The sequence below is a fragment of the Trichoderma camerunense genome, assembly GCF_050948025.1.
Source record: "Trichoderma camerunense strain CBS 138272 chromosome Unknown V8C40scaffold_4, whole genome shotgun sequence".
In the NCBI taxonomy this organism is placed as follows: Eukaryota; Fungi; Ascomycota; class Sordariomycetes; order Hypocreales; family Hypocreaceae; genus Trichoderma; species Trichoderma camerunense.
The window spans coordinates 310,877-328,614 of record NW_028145366.1 but is presented as its reverse complement, the minus strand read 5'-3'; the positions used below and the strand labels follow the sequence as shown (position 1 = coordinate 328,614).

Sequence of the window (17,738 nt, the reverse complement as noted above, 5' to 3'; positions counted from 1 at the left end):
CATAGACTAGAGACCATTCGAAACCTATGTAGATGTTGCAGTCTTACAAATGAAGATATTCACCCTCTTGATCCCCATATCCTCAGTGTGAATAATTGGTCCTGAAGATTAGACGTACTCTCCAAATAACCATCCCAACTTGACTTCGTTTTATAACCAAGCCTCTTTTAAATGCTAACAAGTTATACACAATTATTCTATCAGATACCCTATTAGCTTTCACCTCCACCCGCTCCTCCTATTTAGCCTCCTCTAACGTTTCGATGTAGTCCTTCACCGAGTTGACAAAAGATGTGTCCTGCTTCATCCCAAGTAATAGAGCCAAAGAGTTATCGAAGTCATCTGCCCAAGAGTATAATGTGGATTTTAAAGAAGGAACATCCTCTTCTCGCACAAAGGCTAATTTGTCCTTCCCTCCAACCTCCTCCAAAGCATCCAACATATCTTGGATGGTGACTGCAAACCCTGGCATATTGAGGACCCTTCTGTGTGGTGGAAGGGCATCACGAGGGAAGTTGAGTGCCACAAGAATGTTATGCACCAACGTCTTGGGAGAAGACATCCAGTGCCGCCATGCGCGGTCCTTTAGCGGCACAACGCATTCCTGTCCATTCATGGGTTCTCGAATGATGCCTGACAAGAAAGCTGAGATAGCCTTGCTAGGCACGCCAGGGCGAACTGAGATGGTCGGGAAACGGAGCGAGAACCCATTGATCATTCCGCGGCGGGTATAGTCGTTGATAAGTGTTTCGCAGATGACTTTCTGGCAACCGTAGGACATCTCTGGGGTTGTAATATCCCTCTCGGTAACATTGAGCTTTGGTACAGGGGTGCCGTAAACAGCTTCGCTGGAGGCGTAGAGGACTCGGACTCCAGGGCATGTCTTTGCCAAATTATTCAACAAAGTCCATGTTGCAGTTACATTGACGCGATAGCCCAATTCGAAATCCGCTTCAGCGGCCGAAGACATGACGCCATGGAGTAAAACGGCGGCGTCAAGGTCTTTCGTAACGACACTCGTAGGCGAATCAATGAGGTCTGCTTGGATGGTTTTGGCCTTCTGAGGATATTTCGCGCCTCGAGGAATGGGAGGCTCAATCACATCTGTTAGAATAAGATCGTGCGAACCATCATCCAGAAGAGCTTTAGACACAATCTGTCCTATGAACCCGGCAGCGCCAGTGATAAGGATCTTCATATTGTCTTTGCTTGAAGTAAGCTTGGAAGAATAGAGGTGACAAACAAGTCAATTGAGTATTCTTCGTTACAGCTCTATCTTCCGTGTTCGTGCCTCTCTTCACTTGGGTCGTATTTACTCTATGTTCTGGATGATTGAATCCCCCTCTTGCAACACTAGTCTCCAATACAACATTCGGCGGGTTTCCGGGGGTGCTATTCTAGTTCCACTTTAGCGAAGCTCCGGTTTTGTTGATGCGGCGCAATCATCCACCGTGAGCAAACCGGCGTGATTTCTAGCCGGCACAATGTTCGACCAGATGTTGAAGAGCTTAGCTCGACAAAGTCGATGGTCCGAAAATGGGGAAGTTGAACTATCATTCTATTCTCCGGGTGGCAAACTGTTATCGCGATTTATATACGGAGGAGTGAGTGACTGTAACGAGAGAGTCGAGCATCGAAACTACCTAAGCTTGGGAACAAAATAAACACTAGCTTTCTCTGCCCACCATGAGCGCCACTCAAACAATCACCGCCTCTCCAGCATCCGTCCGGGTGTTCAGCCCATTTAAGTGAGTCCTTCTATTCCTCAGAGTATCCCGGTGCTATTTTCTAATCCAAATAAACTATAGATTAGAAGGTCAATATGGTGATTTTCGAGATGATCTAGTTGCCCAAGGATATGCAGTCGTCAAAGGCGCTGTGTCTCCCGACAGGGCTAGCTACTACCAACAAAAGGCCTTTGAATGGCTCAAGTCCTTTGACGACTCATTGGACTTGGAAAACCCTTCGACCTGGAAAACGGCGCAACTCCCAGTTCAAACAGACAAGAACACCTACGAAAACTACGGCGTCGTTCACGAGCGCTTCATGTGGGAGGCGCGTATGGAGCCTGGAGTCATTGATGCCTTTGCAAAAGTGTGGGGAACTGAAGAGCTGCTTGTCTCGTTTGACTCACTTAATGTCACTCTCCCCAACCTGAAGGCTGCTCGTGCTCCTTGGCCACATGTCGACCAGGCTCCTCGGAAGCGTGGCATGCACTGCGTACAAGGAATCATTAATCTCAGCCATGCTGGGCCTGAGGATGGCTCACTGGTTGTTATACCCGGCTCACACGCTTTGGTTGAGGAATTCTTCGACACTCAGACTGATTCCGGGACTTGGGAGTGGCGAGACAATCGCTATTTCAACGACAAGGACATGGAATGGTTCCGTAAGCATGGCCTCAAGCCGCAGCGGGTTGCTGCTGAGCCGGGAGATTTGATCCTCTGGGACTCGCGTACCATTCACTGGGGCGGCGAGCCTACAGAAAAGAGCCAAACCATTCGCACAGTCATTTATGCTGCCTATGCGCCGGCGAAGCTGGCCACCAAAGAAGCGATCACGGAAAAGCAAAAGGTCTTTGCGGCCAATGGGGCTACGACTCACTGGCCACACGACAACATCAAGCTCCGAGAGCTGAAGGCCGTACTGCCCAGTGGGACACCAGATCCCCGCGATAGATCTGAGCCGCTCGAGAAGCCTGAACATACAGAGAAACTATTGAAGTTGGCAGGAGTTAAAGCTTACTAACGAGCTTGATGATGAGTGCCATCGTATAGCAAAGCAGGGTCGTTGTCTTCTTTCATACATGTAGTCTACAGCTCAAATTGTATTACCACTAGCTAAACACAAATTGCATGCACCCGTTCCAGTAGAAAACATCAAGTCCTTGAACCCTATAACAGCCAATCTAGCTTCTGCCCATACCCCAACTGCTTGGCTCAGAAGAACGCGTAAACAATCCTCGGGTCCATTCCGCGACATCATTGCGCCGGAGAGTCCGTAGGCTAGTCCTTAGCAGCCGTTATGTGTGGCTCTCAGGCTCGAGGAGCGAGTCAGGCCAAGCACAGCTGATGACTGCTAGACTGATCCCAAGTGCTTACCCCGCGCTATTCCCCAGAGACCATTTTGAACTATAGAATTCCTGTGGGGCTAAGAAGGCAAGAAGGGTGAGGGGAAAGTTGGGGATCCTGGAAGTCTGGGGTCTTGTGAGCCGCCATTTGGTTGATGGTGACTTGCTCAGGTATACCAGCTTTTTCTCGTAAAGCTTTTGGCTTCCTTTTCGAGAGATACACATTTTACTGAAGCGTCAAGATGATGGGAAGTGCGAGACAAAGCCCTGACACGTCGGGTGATCGGGATTTTGAGTCGGGCGAGCCGCCAAGTAAGCGGCCGAGGGTGCTTTCCAAGGCGTGAGTATAACCCTATTCTGTTAGAGTATGCAGTCGTCGGCCTGTTCCTATTGACCAATCGATAACAGCTGCGAAATCTGCAAGATGAAAAAATCACGATGTGATAGCGGTCGTCCACAATGTGACGCATGTCGCCGGAAGGGTAAATATTTCGGGTTGCTTCGTTTTTCTTGCGAGAGATGCTCATTCATAGCATAGGCCTCAACTGCGTATATCGTGAAAAGGGGCAACCAGGGTTGCGTCCCGGCTACGGCAAGGCGATTGAACAACGTCTCACTCTGTTGGAAAATAACATGGACAAGATCAATCAGTCTATTCAGGACGTGTTGAATTATGTGCGGACCGAGTCTGTCAATAAATCTTCTGCACCAATGGCCGATGATAGCCTTGGAGATTCCTCTCTTGACACCATCGACAAGGCCAGTCATTCCGCTGGCGACGTCCTAAGTCCCATCCACCGAGATATGGTAGCGACCGCTCCTCTTCCGCCAGCGAATAACATCATCTCGGCCGATAGGACTGTTGAGGAGCCCCAGATATGGTCAGTTTCGCAGCAGCTGCCAGAAGTGAGTTCGCTCACCTCAACTCCGGCAGATACTATGACCAATCAATTGCGCCCCTCTCACGCTCTAAATCCTGTTGCCAGCGGACTACCTCCTCAAGAGATCATGGATGAGCTTGTGGAGCTGTTCTTTGACCTCGTTTACCCGTGGGCGCCATTGTTCTTCAAACCCAGCTTTACAGCCAATATGTACGCATCGGAGCGGCAAATTCTCTTACACGGCATCGTCATAGTTGCCTTTCGCTTCTGGAGAAAACCGGATCCGCCAGTGGAGGCCCGAGAAGCATATGTCAAGGCGTCTCGTGATTTCATTCTATTGAAGACTATAGATACATGCACCCTGATCTCAACTCAAGCTTTAACTCTTCTCGCCATTGATACAATTGGTCAGGGACAGGGACCGCGCACTTGGAACGTAATGTCCATGCTCGTCACTGCCGCTAAACATTTGGGCTTGTCAAAGAACCCTTCTTCCTCAACCATCGAAACAAATACTCCGCTAGTCCGAAACGAAGATCCGGATGATGGGCTAGACTCATCAATTATTGAGATGGAGGAGAGACGACGTCTATTCTGGGTCATATACAGCATCGATCGCCTCTCCAGCGTATCCCACGGCCAGCCTGGTGGCACAGACACGAGGAATATCCGGTTACCATATCCAGTAAATGACGAGGACTGGGGCCAGTCGGTACCACCTGAATGGTTCCAGGCAATGGGAGCGATCAAGCAATCACAGGGGTATAGTGCCTTCAATCTTTGGCGCCACTACATCGATCTGTTAGCCTTGTTAGACCGGTCTAATCAACTCTTAATTCAACCCGTCAACTACTCTCTGCCAGCCCATTGTCAGGAATGGCAGAGTAGTTTTCGGCGGTTGGACATTAATCTAGCCACCTGGTTCGAAAATCTCCCAAGAGAAGTCCGAGAGCCGCCTCCTAACTTCAACCCCATGTGGATTCTGGTTCATGCTACGTTTCATCTGTATAACTCCCTTTGCTATCGTCTCTTTTTTTTTACACTCACGTAGGTACTAATGACTCTGAGAAATGTAGTATAAATATTCGCATGTATACGGTTGCGGCGTTTCCATCGACATCCTCTCCCTATTTGAGGCCATCGCCATCGGCCCGCGCTCGCTGCCGTCAGGCTGTCAGAGATATCGCATCACTAGCATCTTCTGTTCCGCCTCAGAAATTGGAACAATTAGGTCCTTTGTTTGCTTTCGTAGTTTGGGTCGCTGCTAGGAGCCTAATTATACTATGGACAACGGGACACGAGAACACATATGGGTCTATGCCCACCGATTTAGAACCATTGCTCAGCAGCTTGCGGCAATTATCGATTCCCTGGCCGTGTTCTCAACGGTATATAAATCTTATACAGTTGATTTTGGATACCAAGAACAATCCGGGTGGGCCAACAGGCTTGGAAATCTTCAACGATACGAGGCGGACAGCTTACGGGCTCCAGAACCGTCTTAGTACTTTAGCCGACCCTCAGGTTCCGGAATTTGACTTCTTGGATATGCCTATTTTAGATATGAGCGAGATATCTGCGCCTTGGAGTAGTGCATTCGTTGCAGATGTTGATGGAGAATGGCTGTGATGACCGAAGTCCTGACTGAGGTCTCGCTTTTCCCATGTCTCGTCCCCTAAACAGATACAAACGGGCTGAGAGGTATAATTGCCCCCTTATAATCACATAATTATTTATTCAGTGCTACTATTTTTAGTTCTGGATCTTACACCTCGGTGAAATATACAGCGTTTACAACTCTACTTGCGATATATAACTCTATGGGCAACCCTTATTCTTATACCAATTGCTTTCTCCGTCTCTATATTTAAATATGATAGAAAGGATTGGATTGTCGCACCTGATAGGCATAACCGTTTAATCCTGTTCAACTTCACGCACTTGCTCCATCACTAAACTAACCAGCTTACCTTTCTCCAAAGCCGACCGTACATTGCTAATAGTCCACTCTTCCATCTTTGTTTTCGTCTTAACTCATCCCACTTAAATTAGCATTTCCATATTGTTGAAGAATAAGCGAACTCCAGTACTTACCTCGACTGTCGACGTCCCCATATGAGGTAGTAGACATACATGTGGATTAGACACCAAGCCAGGATGTATGTTCGGCTCCTGCTGGTAAACATCTAACCCAACGGACAAAACCTTGCCAGTATTTAGGGCGTCGACAAGAACAGCTTCATCCATGACACCTCCTCTGGCAGTGTTGACAATGACAACACCTGTCTTCATCTTATCGAACTCTGGAGTAGAAATAATATTCCGAGTTCCCGACTAAATTGCACCACTAGATCAGCTTTGTTCAACGCACAACCTGCAAAATGCATATCAATCTACGAACTCACGTTGAGAGGCAGGTTCAGGCTCAGCACATCGCTTCTTGCCAGCAGATCGTCAAAGCTCACGTATTCTGCACCGTCGGCCTGCCACACGTCCAGCTGCTTCCTATTGTGGTATATAACGCTCATGCCGAAAACCTCGGCTTTTCTCTTCAGATTGCGACCAATGCCTCCCATTCCTAGGATACCAAGGACCTTGCCTTGTGGATCATGACCGAGGGGAGGTGGTGGTACGGCTCCCTTCCACGTACCATTCCGTATCGCCATAATGCCGTTATTGAAGCCTCGGAGAGCGGCCAGGATCAGAAAGATGGCGGTGTCGGCCGTAGCGTCATCGACCACGTTGGGGCAATTTGAAACAAGAATTGAGCGTTCTGTACATGCAGAAACATTTATATTGTCATAACCAGCACCTGTGCCCACCGTAATAGTTAGACGAGATTTTTCCAAGGTGACCATTCGAACACAATACATCTTTCCATAAGCTTTCATTGAGGAACATAACTCACCGTTGTGACATATAAACTTTAAGCTCTTGGGTAACGCTTGGATGAGTTCTTCGTCATATCTGCCTGTGACGGCAAGGCTAGATGGTGCCCGGTCACAAATTACGACGACGCCGTCGAGTCTGCCAGATGTGCATTCCTCAATAAATTCAGCTCGATTCTTGGCTTGAGCAGTGACCAATTCTGCAACATCGGAAAGGGCGTTCCATGAAGCCGTGGCGCTGCGGCGGCTCAAATGTTAGCCGTGTCATCAACTTTGAATCGTCAGACAAAATGCCGAAGATATTATTGTAGGCCGCACTCACTGGTCAATCTTACCAAGTAACAAAGCCTTAGGTTTGCCCATTGTTCAATGTCTAATTTGCTGAGATGCTTCTTTCTAAGGTGTGTGAATTCTGAAGGAAACAGTTCTCATGTTCAGACTTTGCTCAAAGACTCAATCTAATAATCCTTGGCGCGAACCGCCTGTTCATAATGCTGCAGCCTTACAACTCGGCACATCAATACGCCGATTCAATATCCCCGCCGGCCCAGGACCGTGCCGGACCCGAAAGTGGGCTCGAGCTGCCGCCCAGGCATCCCTAGCACCGGGGTCGGCATATGTAAGTACATGCATGATGTCTTCATGCCGATACATCAATCAGTTTACACATCTCATAAACCCGGAGGCATTCACCATCGGCGCCCTAAGTAGGCGGATATACGATTTGACAGCAGCTAGACCAACTAAGCTTATGTGAGACAGGCTCACAATAATGTATCTGAAGCTGCAGAACAGGCTCGGCAACAAGCCCATCACCACAGGCTTTAAGACAAGCTATGATAAAATACGCCTAGGACAAGTAGTGGATTATTTTGAGTTACACTTGTTAATATTGTCCAAATGCTAATCCGGCGGTTGGTATGTGTTATCACTGGCAAAAGAAATGTGTTTGCCTTAAAGGCAATGGATGTACAGGTATCTCGGTAATAAATCAGATTTGCCTGCGATGGCGACTTGAGGCGTCTTGTCCGGCAGATTACGGAGTAGGCGGCTTCATGGTTTTAGCCAATTTGCGGCTGTCTTCTCTTTCGCTCTTTGTGCATGAGGTAATAAACTCGGTGGATTGTGTGCGATTGAGCTAAATACCAGCATCCTTGCAAAAATTTGGTCGTGTAACAGTGAGCTTTGAGCTGAAGACGCCGGTATGTGGAGACTGCTCCGTGTTTACTTTGCTTCACTCGTTGATGCTACCCAACTTATCATGCCACTTGCCTCCCTTGAATTATCCCCCCTCCTACATTCTAGAAGCAGCTGGGATTCCTGCGGTGTCGGCTGAAATGGATCCCTCATGGATCCCAATACCCGAGGCTATGGAGCGCAAGTGGATTGCTGTCAAGGGCACGCCGATGAAAGTGGCCTGATTTCTCTTCCGCCACGTGTGTCAAATCGGAGACTACCATCCAATTTGGGAATCAGGGGCCAGGTCCCCCTATCAAACACCTTTAATAAGAACGTACCTAAAACTTTTTTGCCCGGAGACGCTGGGCTTTCTCGATCCAGTAAGACATCACGCAGCGAAAAGTTAAACTTTTGGGCGCAAATGTATGGATTGTGTTACTAAAAAATTGCAGCATCTTCTTGCATGTCCCTGCATGGGAGAATAAACCTTCATCCCTTTGAGCGCGCCTCATTTAGTGGGGAACCGGGCAGAGGTCGGAGAAGAGATGGAAGTGGAAGTGGGCTTTAACACGGAGGAGCAGAATGTATATCAGTTAGGCAGTCACAGTCACATGCGACAAAAAAATGATGACGGGACTTTTTCACGGTTATTTCCGTTCTTCTTCCCTCCCTCCCTCTTCTCTAACTTTTTTTTTTCATTCTTCTTCTTATTTCTCAGGCGCTGTTGTTTCATTTAGTCTCCATTCCTCTTCTCTTTACCCAAAATACCCAACATTCCTGTTCATATTAGTATTCTGAAGGGTGATTTCATTTGCCACTCACGACTCTCCTATTATCCACCATCTTCACAAGAAATAAAGAATTCGAACAAACAAATAAACACCAAAAAAAAAAAACACCGCAAAGAAGAAGAGAACGACCAATATCCCTCCCTCTGTTCATTCGTGAATACAACTCCGACAAATCTATCCTCGATCCCACGTCTCTTATTGTCGATACCAATATGAAGCTCACACGCGCTATTTCTTTGACCAACTTCATGGTCGCCACTTCAGCTCTCGGCTTTCAGGTCTTTGTCCTTTACCCTTGGCACAAAGAACTGGACAACGGGTTTGAAGACCTCAAGAAGGAGCACATGAAGGTCCTCGAAGCAGTTGGAAAGAGCGTAAGCGAGCAGCAGCGAATGGCCTTCTCGAACAGGCTCAGCGAACTCAAGACAGAAAGCTCTCGACGATGGTGGTGGATGTAACGGAGCAACAAATACGAAGGGAAAACATCCAGAGGCCAAGTTGCCCCTTCGAAAACACAGCGGTATAGACGGATTATCAACGTCAACGTTCGATACTACACGACGTATAGTTCTCGCGAACGATGACGAAATCCATATTATATGGCGAATACATAGATACTCTTCTCCAGGGAGAAGGGTTTTCGGCGAAAATTGTTATTCTGGTTTGAATTGTTCAATGGATGCCTCATTCCTTATCAGGTGTATATTAACTAGATTTCCTGCTAAATACTCGCTAGCGACTTAATATATCATTTTGTTCACTACCATATAGTATATGCATATGTTTGTATCATCTCCCATTGCCACAAGTAAAGAGCCATTTGGAAGTATTGTTAACATCTATTTGCCTTGTATCGAGTGTACAAACCTCTGAGTATAGGACGTATACGACCCTGTGCTCTTTGTGCGGACGGCCAGTCTATATGTAGCGTGCCCTACATTCCTTCGCATAAGTAACAAGAAGTTGAGGCATATCCATTTCCAGATGATCGGTCCATCTAACTAATCGGAGATGAAAAAGCTGCCACTTCGGAGTACCACGTGGTATGTCTTGGTTGACACGAGTTTAAGCCGAATTTTGCGGTCTGCGAGTGTGGCTTCGGGTGAAAGGTATGCAGCCCTCCTTGTGAAGACGGTAAATGCTCTATCACGACTATTTAATTGGTCATGATTGAAGTCAAATAGATCAGATCGATCGATATTCTCAATCCAGTGTCTATGAGATGAGCAACAAGCTCTAAGTAGGCAGATGACTTCATGGTTTTGCTACTTCAACTGGATACCAGAATGCCTTTTGAGAGGCGCACATATCATAGGAAACCCCATCCAACTTCCAGCCAGTAAAACTGGCAGTTTCAGATTAGAATTATAGCAGGTCTATCGATAGATTTACTAGACAATTTGAATATCTAAGTCAATAGAAATGATACCTGGATACCTCTAAATCGCCACGATCGAATGACGCCGCTACCTCGTCTCACTACACCAGAGCTAGGATTCATCAACATCTATCAATGTAGATAACCCTTCTCCATAATTAAAATATAAATTTGAACTCCCTAAATAATTCCTCAACGTATCATATAACGGCTGGCTAGCCAATCTACAGGTGGAATAGAAACTGCCACAGACGTCTGAAGCAAGAACAAGAAATCACTCGCCGTGAACGCCTACATTAAGAAGAGGGTGCTCCTGCGCAACGCTAACTTGATGAATTTAGCTGCCGCATCTGATCCAGTCTTTCTCCGGAGCGCCCCATATTTACCTGAAGGCGCGCAACACTAGCCATATTTGACGATTCAGTCTTGTCTTGATATTACGGGAGGCCATTCGCACACATCTACGAAGGTGAATTAGTCTATAAACAATCTACCGCCGTGAGAGCTTCAAGAAGCGGTGAGACTTTTTAAATTAGAGGTAACACAGTATAACTAGAATAATGGATCACAATGCTTCATTTTTTCCACCTCTTTAGCCACAAATAGGTACATCAACGTGAGAGCCATATACCTGATTACTTACCCTAAAAGTGTCCATTTTCCGCTATGTTCTCTGCGTTCCTTCACCACTCTATGAAACCAGGCACATGGACTAGCTAATCGACAACTGTATGGCGGGTGAGTAAAAAGTGCACTCTTGGAGGCTTCCTCTTTGGCAAATACGTTCTTACTACGCCGCAATCTTTCTCACGGGAGTTTTCATATCATCTTGGGGATTCGGGCCACCGGGGGAAGAAATTAGTTCCAAGAGCGTATTGACCCAATGAGCTAATCAACCGTAAGCGAATCCCACCAGATATCATACAGAGTATGCCAGGTGGATACGGAATACATCCTTTGAAAACCTCCACGCTGAGAAGCTTATTAATGCTACCCATGCTTGCCATACAAATTGGCGGAAGCCGGCGCAACGCTAACTTGATCTCAACCGCTCCGTAATAAAACCATGGCTCCTGCTTGCTTTTCTTAGTTCTGTATCTGCGTAAGAAGTTTGTCCTCGCTGTTGAGGGTGAGGCGTACAGGCCAGCTAGCCAAAATGGTTTATCATGGCATCTCAAAAGGGTGTGAAACCTGTAAGAAGAGGAAGAAAAAGGTAGGTGCAGTATGCTCCGTTGATTTGCACGTATACAAGCTTACATGTCCAGTGTGACGGAACCAAGCCGGTTCGACAATCCTAACATTCACGTATCTCCCTGTAACTAGTTAAAATAATACTGATTTCACTGAGTCTAGAATTGCAACATATGGCGCAAAACAGGCAGACAATGCCTTGGATACAAAGACTATTCGTCCCTAATTTTTCGCTACTTTGCTCCAGTAGCATCTCATCACTTACTGGCATATCCGGACACATCTCATTCAGTTGTCAACATCGCCAAGTGGGAGACTTTAGAATTCTTTGTCAGGAATTTTGTTGTGCAGCCGTCTGATGAGAGAAACTCGAGAGGATTTTTGCATGGTCTTCAGGAGATTATCCGCAGTGTACCAGCATCATCAGACCTTGTGCGGGCGGCATCTGCAGTTTCCATAGCTTGCAAAGGCAATTGTGATGGGGACCGAGCTGCCCTGACCCATGCTGCCGAAGAATATGGAGACATATTACGGTCCTTTCGCGGCATGCTATTAAGGAACACCGCAGTTTGGTCTCCTCAAACATTGATAACCGCAGTTATTCTCGGGTTGTATGAGGTAAGTTGCTCGCGCTGCATGAACCGAATTAGTCAAGGCAGAATCTCACATGAAACGATTAAAGATTGTGAATATTGATCATACGCCTGTATTGAACCAGAACGTCCACGCCCAAGGTGTATGTGCCTTGATAGCCGAAACTCATTCAATGCTGCCCATTTCCGCAAATGTTGAAATATTTAAGACAACACATCCAACCATGCTATCATCGAATGTAGGTATAATACCTCCAGGCTCATAGAACAAAGAACTTTCTGACACGAATAGAAATCTCGTTTGCCTGGCGTCCTTTGCGCACCTATAACATGCTGTATAGTGCTTAGTCTTGATGATATACTTATAGAGTGCCGTGCATTATTTGCTCGGGCAACTACGGTTTTGAGCGATACAGCTGCGACATGTAATACCCTAAAAAGCCTGCAGGAGGATGCATGGAAAGCTGATCAAAAGTGCTCTCAGTGGAGCAAGACTAGGTTGTCACCGAAGACGCTCGTGTTACAAACTGCGAATACTGTGTTCCTGGCCCCGTCCTCAAGTATAGCGATTGTGAGTCTAGATTCATAGAGAGTCGGACTCAGAGCTAACCCTTCAATCTAGTATATATCGCAGCAGTCTGGAAAACTTATAGAAAGGCTCATATCTTGGTCTTGGATATCATCAACCAATGTTCTAAACGTTTCAATGATATCGCCATAAGCGCCACCATCCAGCATAGAGCCGCCAAGATTGCTGACTCGCTAACTGCATCCGTTCCGTTCCATCTCACGCACAGTCTTGAGCAGTACATAGAAGCTACCGAAACAGAGTCAGAGGTCTCAGTCGGCCGATCTGTCGGAGGGTTGTTCCTGATTCACCCGCTGTACGTAGCTGCTACCTGCGCTGTCATCCCTTTCGAGACCCGCATGTACTTTAAGCGGTGTTTGGCTTGGATTGGTCAAAAAATGGGAATTGGGTTGGCGACTCGGATGTTAGAAAGCAGCGATCGGGCCTTTGAGCAGTATGGCATCCAGTTAACAATTACTTGGCAGGCAGACTCTGGAGTTGCCTTGCAGCCGAATGTGGACACTGAAAGTTTGATGTGGGCGGGGATGTTGCTTCGGCCAGCTTGGGAAAATACAACGTAGTGGGACTTGAATGTCTTTCTGGATTGAATGAGAAGTTTCCATTCAAAGGCTAATTGAAATCTACATATCCTCTACCTTTGACAAATGTGCAATGCCATGGCAGTAACTCGTCTTCCCTTTGCGCTAGTTCATAGAAGAACGTTGCATGAGCCTCACTGTCAGGCCCATATCTCATTGCCGATCCATCTGAGGTTCTTTGGTCGGCATAAAAAAACCTTCATCATTGTCAGCAAATACAGCTTTGATGGATCTGCAATGGTCTTTTGACTTCTACCTGTAGCCCCTTGGCGAATAATGCTGATCTGCAGCTCCAATCCAGTAAGCACTTGCAGCTTTGCCAATTCCCAGTGTAAGCATAGAGCTTGAAGACGATATGGTTGTATTGAGCCAGTTGCCCGTATATAGAAATGTCTTTTTGAAGGTCTGGGGAAGATTGTGAAACCCCTCCACGGCGCATCTGGCAGCAGATAGAGCGCTGAAGCTATTGGTCCAAATATCTCGCTCGAGAGCGTCGGGGGAGATGGAAAAAATATCATCGGGATGAGAAGATGGAATAACCGATGCAACTATGTTTTGATAAGCAAACGTTGGATCTGGTTCAATTCAGGAGTCAGCAACACACCGTTATATATTACGACATTGGGCGTTCCAATTGCTGATTTGACTGTCTCAAAGACACGAGGAACCGCAGACTTGTCTGCCAAATCGGCCTGGATGGACAAATACCCTTCAGGTGAGTTTCCATCCCTCAGTCCCCGAGCCGATACGGCAACGAGATAGCCATTAGCTGCGAATTTCTTTGCGACTGAGGCACCGATATTAGCGCCAGCACCTAGAATAAGCACAACAGGCTTCATTTTATAACAGCTGGGTAGGATGTGTCTGCTGAAAGATGAACGAACTCAGTATATAATTGGGAACAATATCGGTTATTTCTATTTTTTAGATGGCTGAGGAACAACATCAGCTTTTCTGGTAGACTTTAGGTACATTTCGTAGAATTGTTACTAAAGAATCGGTCATATGATGTTAAATAAATCCCCACTCAGCAACCCCCCAAAGTGAAGATGTCGATTATGCTTTCTACCAGGATCTGCTTCAACGTTGAGGAACCTGGATAGCCCCCTTTAACTAGCATAAGTTTCTTTCCGGAATTGTGGGCAGTCCATTTCAAATCTCCTGTAACGGTTCTGTGATTTGCCAAAGGTGTTATAGAGTTGCGCTTGTTAATTGTCTTGGACCATTCCCAAATTGGTAGGTCTTGCGCCAATTCAAATACCACAAGACTTCTATTTGTAAGTCAGTAAAGGAGCATATATAGGACTCCTGAAAGGTTGTTCATTACAGAGACAGATATATAAGAATGGACATCGCCGTCACTTGGTATCACCTTGAGATCTTTAGTTCAGTGCCTCCAAAGTTCACCTAGTTCTTTACCTCCAACGTTACTGAAGTCGACCAAGATGCTGGACATTTTCAGAGATTCTCCAGCCGGACAGATTATTAGGCTGATAAGCCGAGGACGGCTTGCAAAATACCCAGAAGAAGCAGATGACTTTGAAGCTCCCGATTTGAGTTTGCGTTTGTCTTCTGATCTGAAAAAGCCGGTCACTGCCAGATCTTCCGCTGAAGCTGATAGTCAGAACTTCAAGCTGGTTACCTGGTATACCGAAAATGATCCAGCAAACCCATTGAACTGGTCCTTGGCCAAGAAGGCCTGGATTTCCGTTGTTTTGTTCTTTTACTCATTTGCTGGGTACATTGGCGCCTCTCTCTATGCAGCCGGCGCCCCCGACATATCTCATATATTCGGTGTTAACAATGTCGTGACAGGTCTTGGGCTTGCTATCTACGTTTTTGCATATGGTATTGGGCCTATGCTATTTTCTCCGCTCTCCGAAGTTCCATCTATTGGAAGAAACTGGCCCTATATTATCTCATTTGCAATATTTGTTCTTTTATGCATACCGACGTCGGTGGTCAATAATTTCGGCGGGTTACTGGTCTTACGTTTCTTACTTGGTTTCTTTTGCTCGCCTTGTCTTGCAACGGTTGGTGCAATCTACAGCGATATGTTTGGACCTAAAGAGCCACCATATGTCATTGCAATTTGGGGTGGAGACACAACCATGGCTCCAGTAAGTTAATTCTCTGCATGCTAAACAGAAGCTGTTTCAATATTAACACTAGCGGTCAGGCGCTTGGCCCTCTTATTGGCGGTGTTGCTGTAGAGGCAATGAACTGGCATTGGAGCTCTTGGGAGCTGCTTTGGCTCTCTACGCCGATCTTAGTTGCAATGTTCTTCGCATTGCCAGAAACTTCCTCGGACAGTATCCTTCTGAAACGAGCTCAGAGGCTACGTGCTATTACAGGACAGAATTTCCTCAGATCTGAGTCCGAGTTTCGACAGTCACGGTTGAAAACCTCGCAGATTGCATTTGATACCCTCGTCAAACCTTGGGAGATCAATGCTCTAGATCCAGCAATTTTGTTCTCAACATTTTACCTGGGCTTGAATTACGGAACATTTTATTCATTCTTCGAATCTTTTCCTCTTGTGTATGGTGACATATACAAATTTGACTTGACGCAGGTTGGCCTCTGTCATTTATCAGTGCTGGTTGGATTTGCGCTGGCCATTCCTTCTCTTTGCCTGTATTTCCGGTTCATTGCACCGAAACGTCACGCCAAATTGGACGTCATCCCCCCCCGAGGACTGATTATATCCGGGACTTTACGGCACGATGTTGATACCTGTCGGCTTGTTTCTGTTCGGTAAGCAGCTACTATATTCTTAGTACGATTATTAGCCAAGTAATTAATCGCTGAAAAAACATCTAGCATGGACTTCGAGGGAGAGTGTTCACTGGATTGTGAGCCTCATTGGTGTTGCCATTGCATTGACTGGCACTCTTATTATCACACAAGTGATCTGCGTCTATCTACCATTTAGCTATCCAAAATATGCTGGATCTCTCTTCGCAGCAAATGGACTGGCAAGAAGCTTTTTCGCCGGGGCTGCAATCCTTTTTTCTCCTCTCATGTTTGAGAAATTAGGAATTGCTGGAGATGTCAGTCTTCTCGCCGGATTTAGTGTCATCTGTTCTGGAGGACTGTTTATGCTATATTATTTCGGGGCGAGTCTCAGACAGAGAAGCAGATTCACCAGTCTGTAATCACTTATTGCTCCAAATCGCACACCACTGCAACTTTATAATTACCCCGATATTTATAGCGATTTAACCAGTAACGGATCTCCGGGGCACTTGGGTTGTTCTGGAGTATGGGATTCAATAAGGTTATGGTGTTGGTGCTGGTATCTCGAAGGACTTCTCAAAAGCTGTTTCATAGCCATTGTAAGGTCGGGTGCATCTATCAGCTCAAAGATAGCTTCGCAATTTTGCATGATCGTTTACGATGAGTTGGAATTGGAATTATAGAGTACACGTTTGAGATTGTGGCAAGAAGGATGGGTTAGATCGAACGTTACTGGGATTGAATCTCAATGGTCTGCTAATGCACTTTGACTGAAGACAAGTATAATAATAAAGAATGAGTCAAAATTCCCTTGCTAAGAATGGGATTTCTTCATAGTATCCTTGGCAACTTGAGCAACGTATCAAATACCAGCTCTGCAATCTGCGATCCGTCCTGCCACACAAAATCGTGCTCTCCTCTCAAATTTCCCACGATATGCACAGGAGACTTGCACCGCTGCAATTTTGCTTGAAGGGCATCTGCCTCTGGCGTATCCACAAGGCTATCGTCTTGTGAGTGCGCCAGGATGGTGAGTCGGTCGCCAGGCCAATTCTCATGGAAATCACCCGTAAACTTGGCCGGGGAGGCGTTTTGCCAATCACCCTGGTTCGACCCAAACGCGGACGTGATGAAGCCTGCATAGTTACCATCATGACGGTCGTTTATCCCGACGAGGTCGTAGATACCCGAGATGCCGATGATGGCGACTGGGAGAGGCGGACTGACAGTAACCTGGGGGGAGGTTACGCCCATGAGGAGCTGGAACGCGAGAGTCGCACCGGCAGAGTGACCAATTAACACATAGTTATCCTTGAGACAGTATTTTTCGTGCAAGAGGCTTAGACCTGCTGCAATGTCGTCGATGTGGTCTGGATGCTGGACTGGTGGCGTCTCTGTGCCATCGGATAGGCGGTAATCGAGGCTCATGAAGCCTCGAATGGAAGACGACCTGTCTTGGTCTTGAATCATGTGCTTGATAGACGGAATGAAGTCTCTAAAGGTGTTGCTGCGATCTCGCCACGCACCTCCGTGAATGAAACTGCAAAAAGCCATTAGTCTTGCTACACAAAAGCATATTCTTCTTCATAACACGTACATGGCCCAGTAACCCGATGACTTAGCCTCTCCCGATTCCCAAACTCCTACTTCCTGGAGACTATGCGGCCCAAACTTGTGGCTGGTGAAAACGAGTCCGGGGATGTCAGTGGTGGCCATAGTGACTTGCGTGCAAGTTCGGTGCTAGATTCTTCAATATCACGTATGGTTGTTTCTTCGCATAAATATGTCTGGCTCACCGTATGGCAAAGCACTTGCGGGGTAAAATGAAGGAGTAAATGCCATATTATCTGTCAAAAAGCGC

At 46.6% G+C, this 17,738-nt stretch overlaps 7 protein-coding genes across 7 annotated transcripts; 3 read left to right on the top strand and 4 right to left on the bottom strand.

Moving 5' to 3' along the window:
- Positions 1–11: 11 nt before the first annotated feature.
- Positions 12–1,316, bottom strand: V8C40DRAFT_236942 (NAD(P)-binding protein). Its single transcript, XM_083214149.1, has one exon. The coding sequence runs from the start codon at positions 1,196–1,198 to the stop codon at positions 239–241; it is 960 nt and encodes a 319-aa protein (XP_083076025.1). The 5' UTR covers positions 1,199–1,316; the 3' UTR covers positions 12–238.
- Positions 1,317–1,486: 170 nt separating this feature from the next.
- On the top strand, positions 1,487–2,837 carry V8C40DRAFT_157560 (phytanoyl-CoA dioxygenase family protein). Its single transcript, XM_083211398.1, has 2 exons — positions 1,487–1,748; positions 1,809–2,837. The coding sequence occupies exons 1-2, from the start codon at positions 1,687–1,689 to the stop codon at positions 2,746–2,748; spliced, it is 1,002 nt and encodes a 333-aa protein (XP_083076024.1). The 5' UTR covers positions 1,487–1,686; the 3' UTR covers positions 2,749–2,837.
- A 422-nt stretch (positions 2,838–3,259) lies between these two features.
- V8C40DRAFT_285151 (Zn(II)2Cys6 transcription factor) lies at positions 3,260–5,646 on the top strand. The gene is made up of 4 exons (XM_083222305.1): positions 3,260–3,410; positions 3,479–3,552; positions 3,609–4,956; positions 5,028–5,646. Exons 1-4 carry the CDS (start codon positions 3,313–3,315, stop codon positions 5,578–5,580), a joined length of 2,073 nt encoding a protein of 690 aa, XP_083076023.1. The 5' UTR covers positions 3,260–3,312; the 3' UTR covers positions 5,581–5,646.
- Positions 5,647–5,726: 80 nt separating this feature from the next.
- Positions 5,727–7,309, bottom strand: V8C40DRAFT_236938 (D-mandelate dehydrogenase-like dehydrogenase). The gene is made up of 5 exons (XM_083214148.1): positions 7,162–7,309; positions 6,860–7,077; positions 6,357–6,763; positions 6,046–6,285; positions 5,727–5,979 (listed from the first exon to the last, which is right to left on the bottom strand). The coding sequence occupies exons 1-5, from the start codon at positions 7,200–7,202 to the stop codon at positions 5,869–5,871; spliced, it is 1,017 nt and encodes a 338-aa protein (XP_083076022.1). The 5' UTR covers positions 7,203–7,309; the 3' UTR covers positions 5,727–5,868.
- Positions 7,310–13,390: 6,081 nt separating this feature from the next.
- On the bottom strand, positions 13,391–13,977 carry V8C40DRAFT_262971 (uncharacterized protein; the record flags this gene model as incomplete). The annotated part of the gene is made up of 2 exons (XM_083219411.1): positions 13,391–13,686; positions 13,743–13,977. 2 exons carry the CDS (start codon positions 13,975–13,977, stop codon positions 13,391–13,393), a joined length of 531 nt encoding a protein of 176 aa, XP_083076021.1.
- Positions 13,978–14,583: 606 nt separating this feature from the next.
- On the top strand, positions 14,584–15,899 carry V8C40DRAFT_262970 (major facilitator superfamily domain-containing protein; the record flags this gene model as incomplete). Its single annotated transcript, XM_083219410.1, has 2 exons — positions 14,584–15,258; positions 15,318–15,899. The coding sequence occupies 2 exons, from the start codon at positions 14,584–14,586 to the stop codon at positions 15,897–15,899; spliced, it is 1,257 nt and encodes a 418-aa protein (XP_083076020.1).
- Positions 15,900–16,582: 683 nt separating this feature from the next.
- Positions 16,583–17,683, bottom strand: V8C40DRAFT_236933 (alpha/beta hydrolase). The gene is made up of 2 exons (XM_083214147.1): positions 17,475–17,683; positions 16,583–17,417 (listed from the first exon to the last, which is right to left on the bottom strand). The coding sequence occupies exons 1-2, from the start codon at positions 17,591–17,593 to the stop codon at positions 16,709–16,711; spliced, it is 828 nt and encodes a 275-aa protein (XP_083076019.1). The 5' UTR covers positions 17,594–17,683; the 3' UTR covers positions 16,583–16,708.
- Between the last annotated feature and the right edge of the window lie 55 nt (positions 17,684–17,738).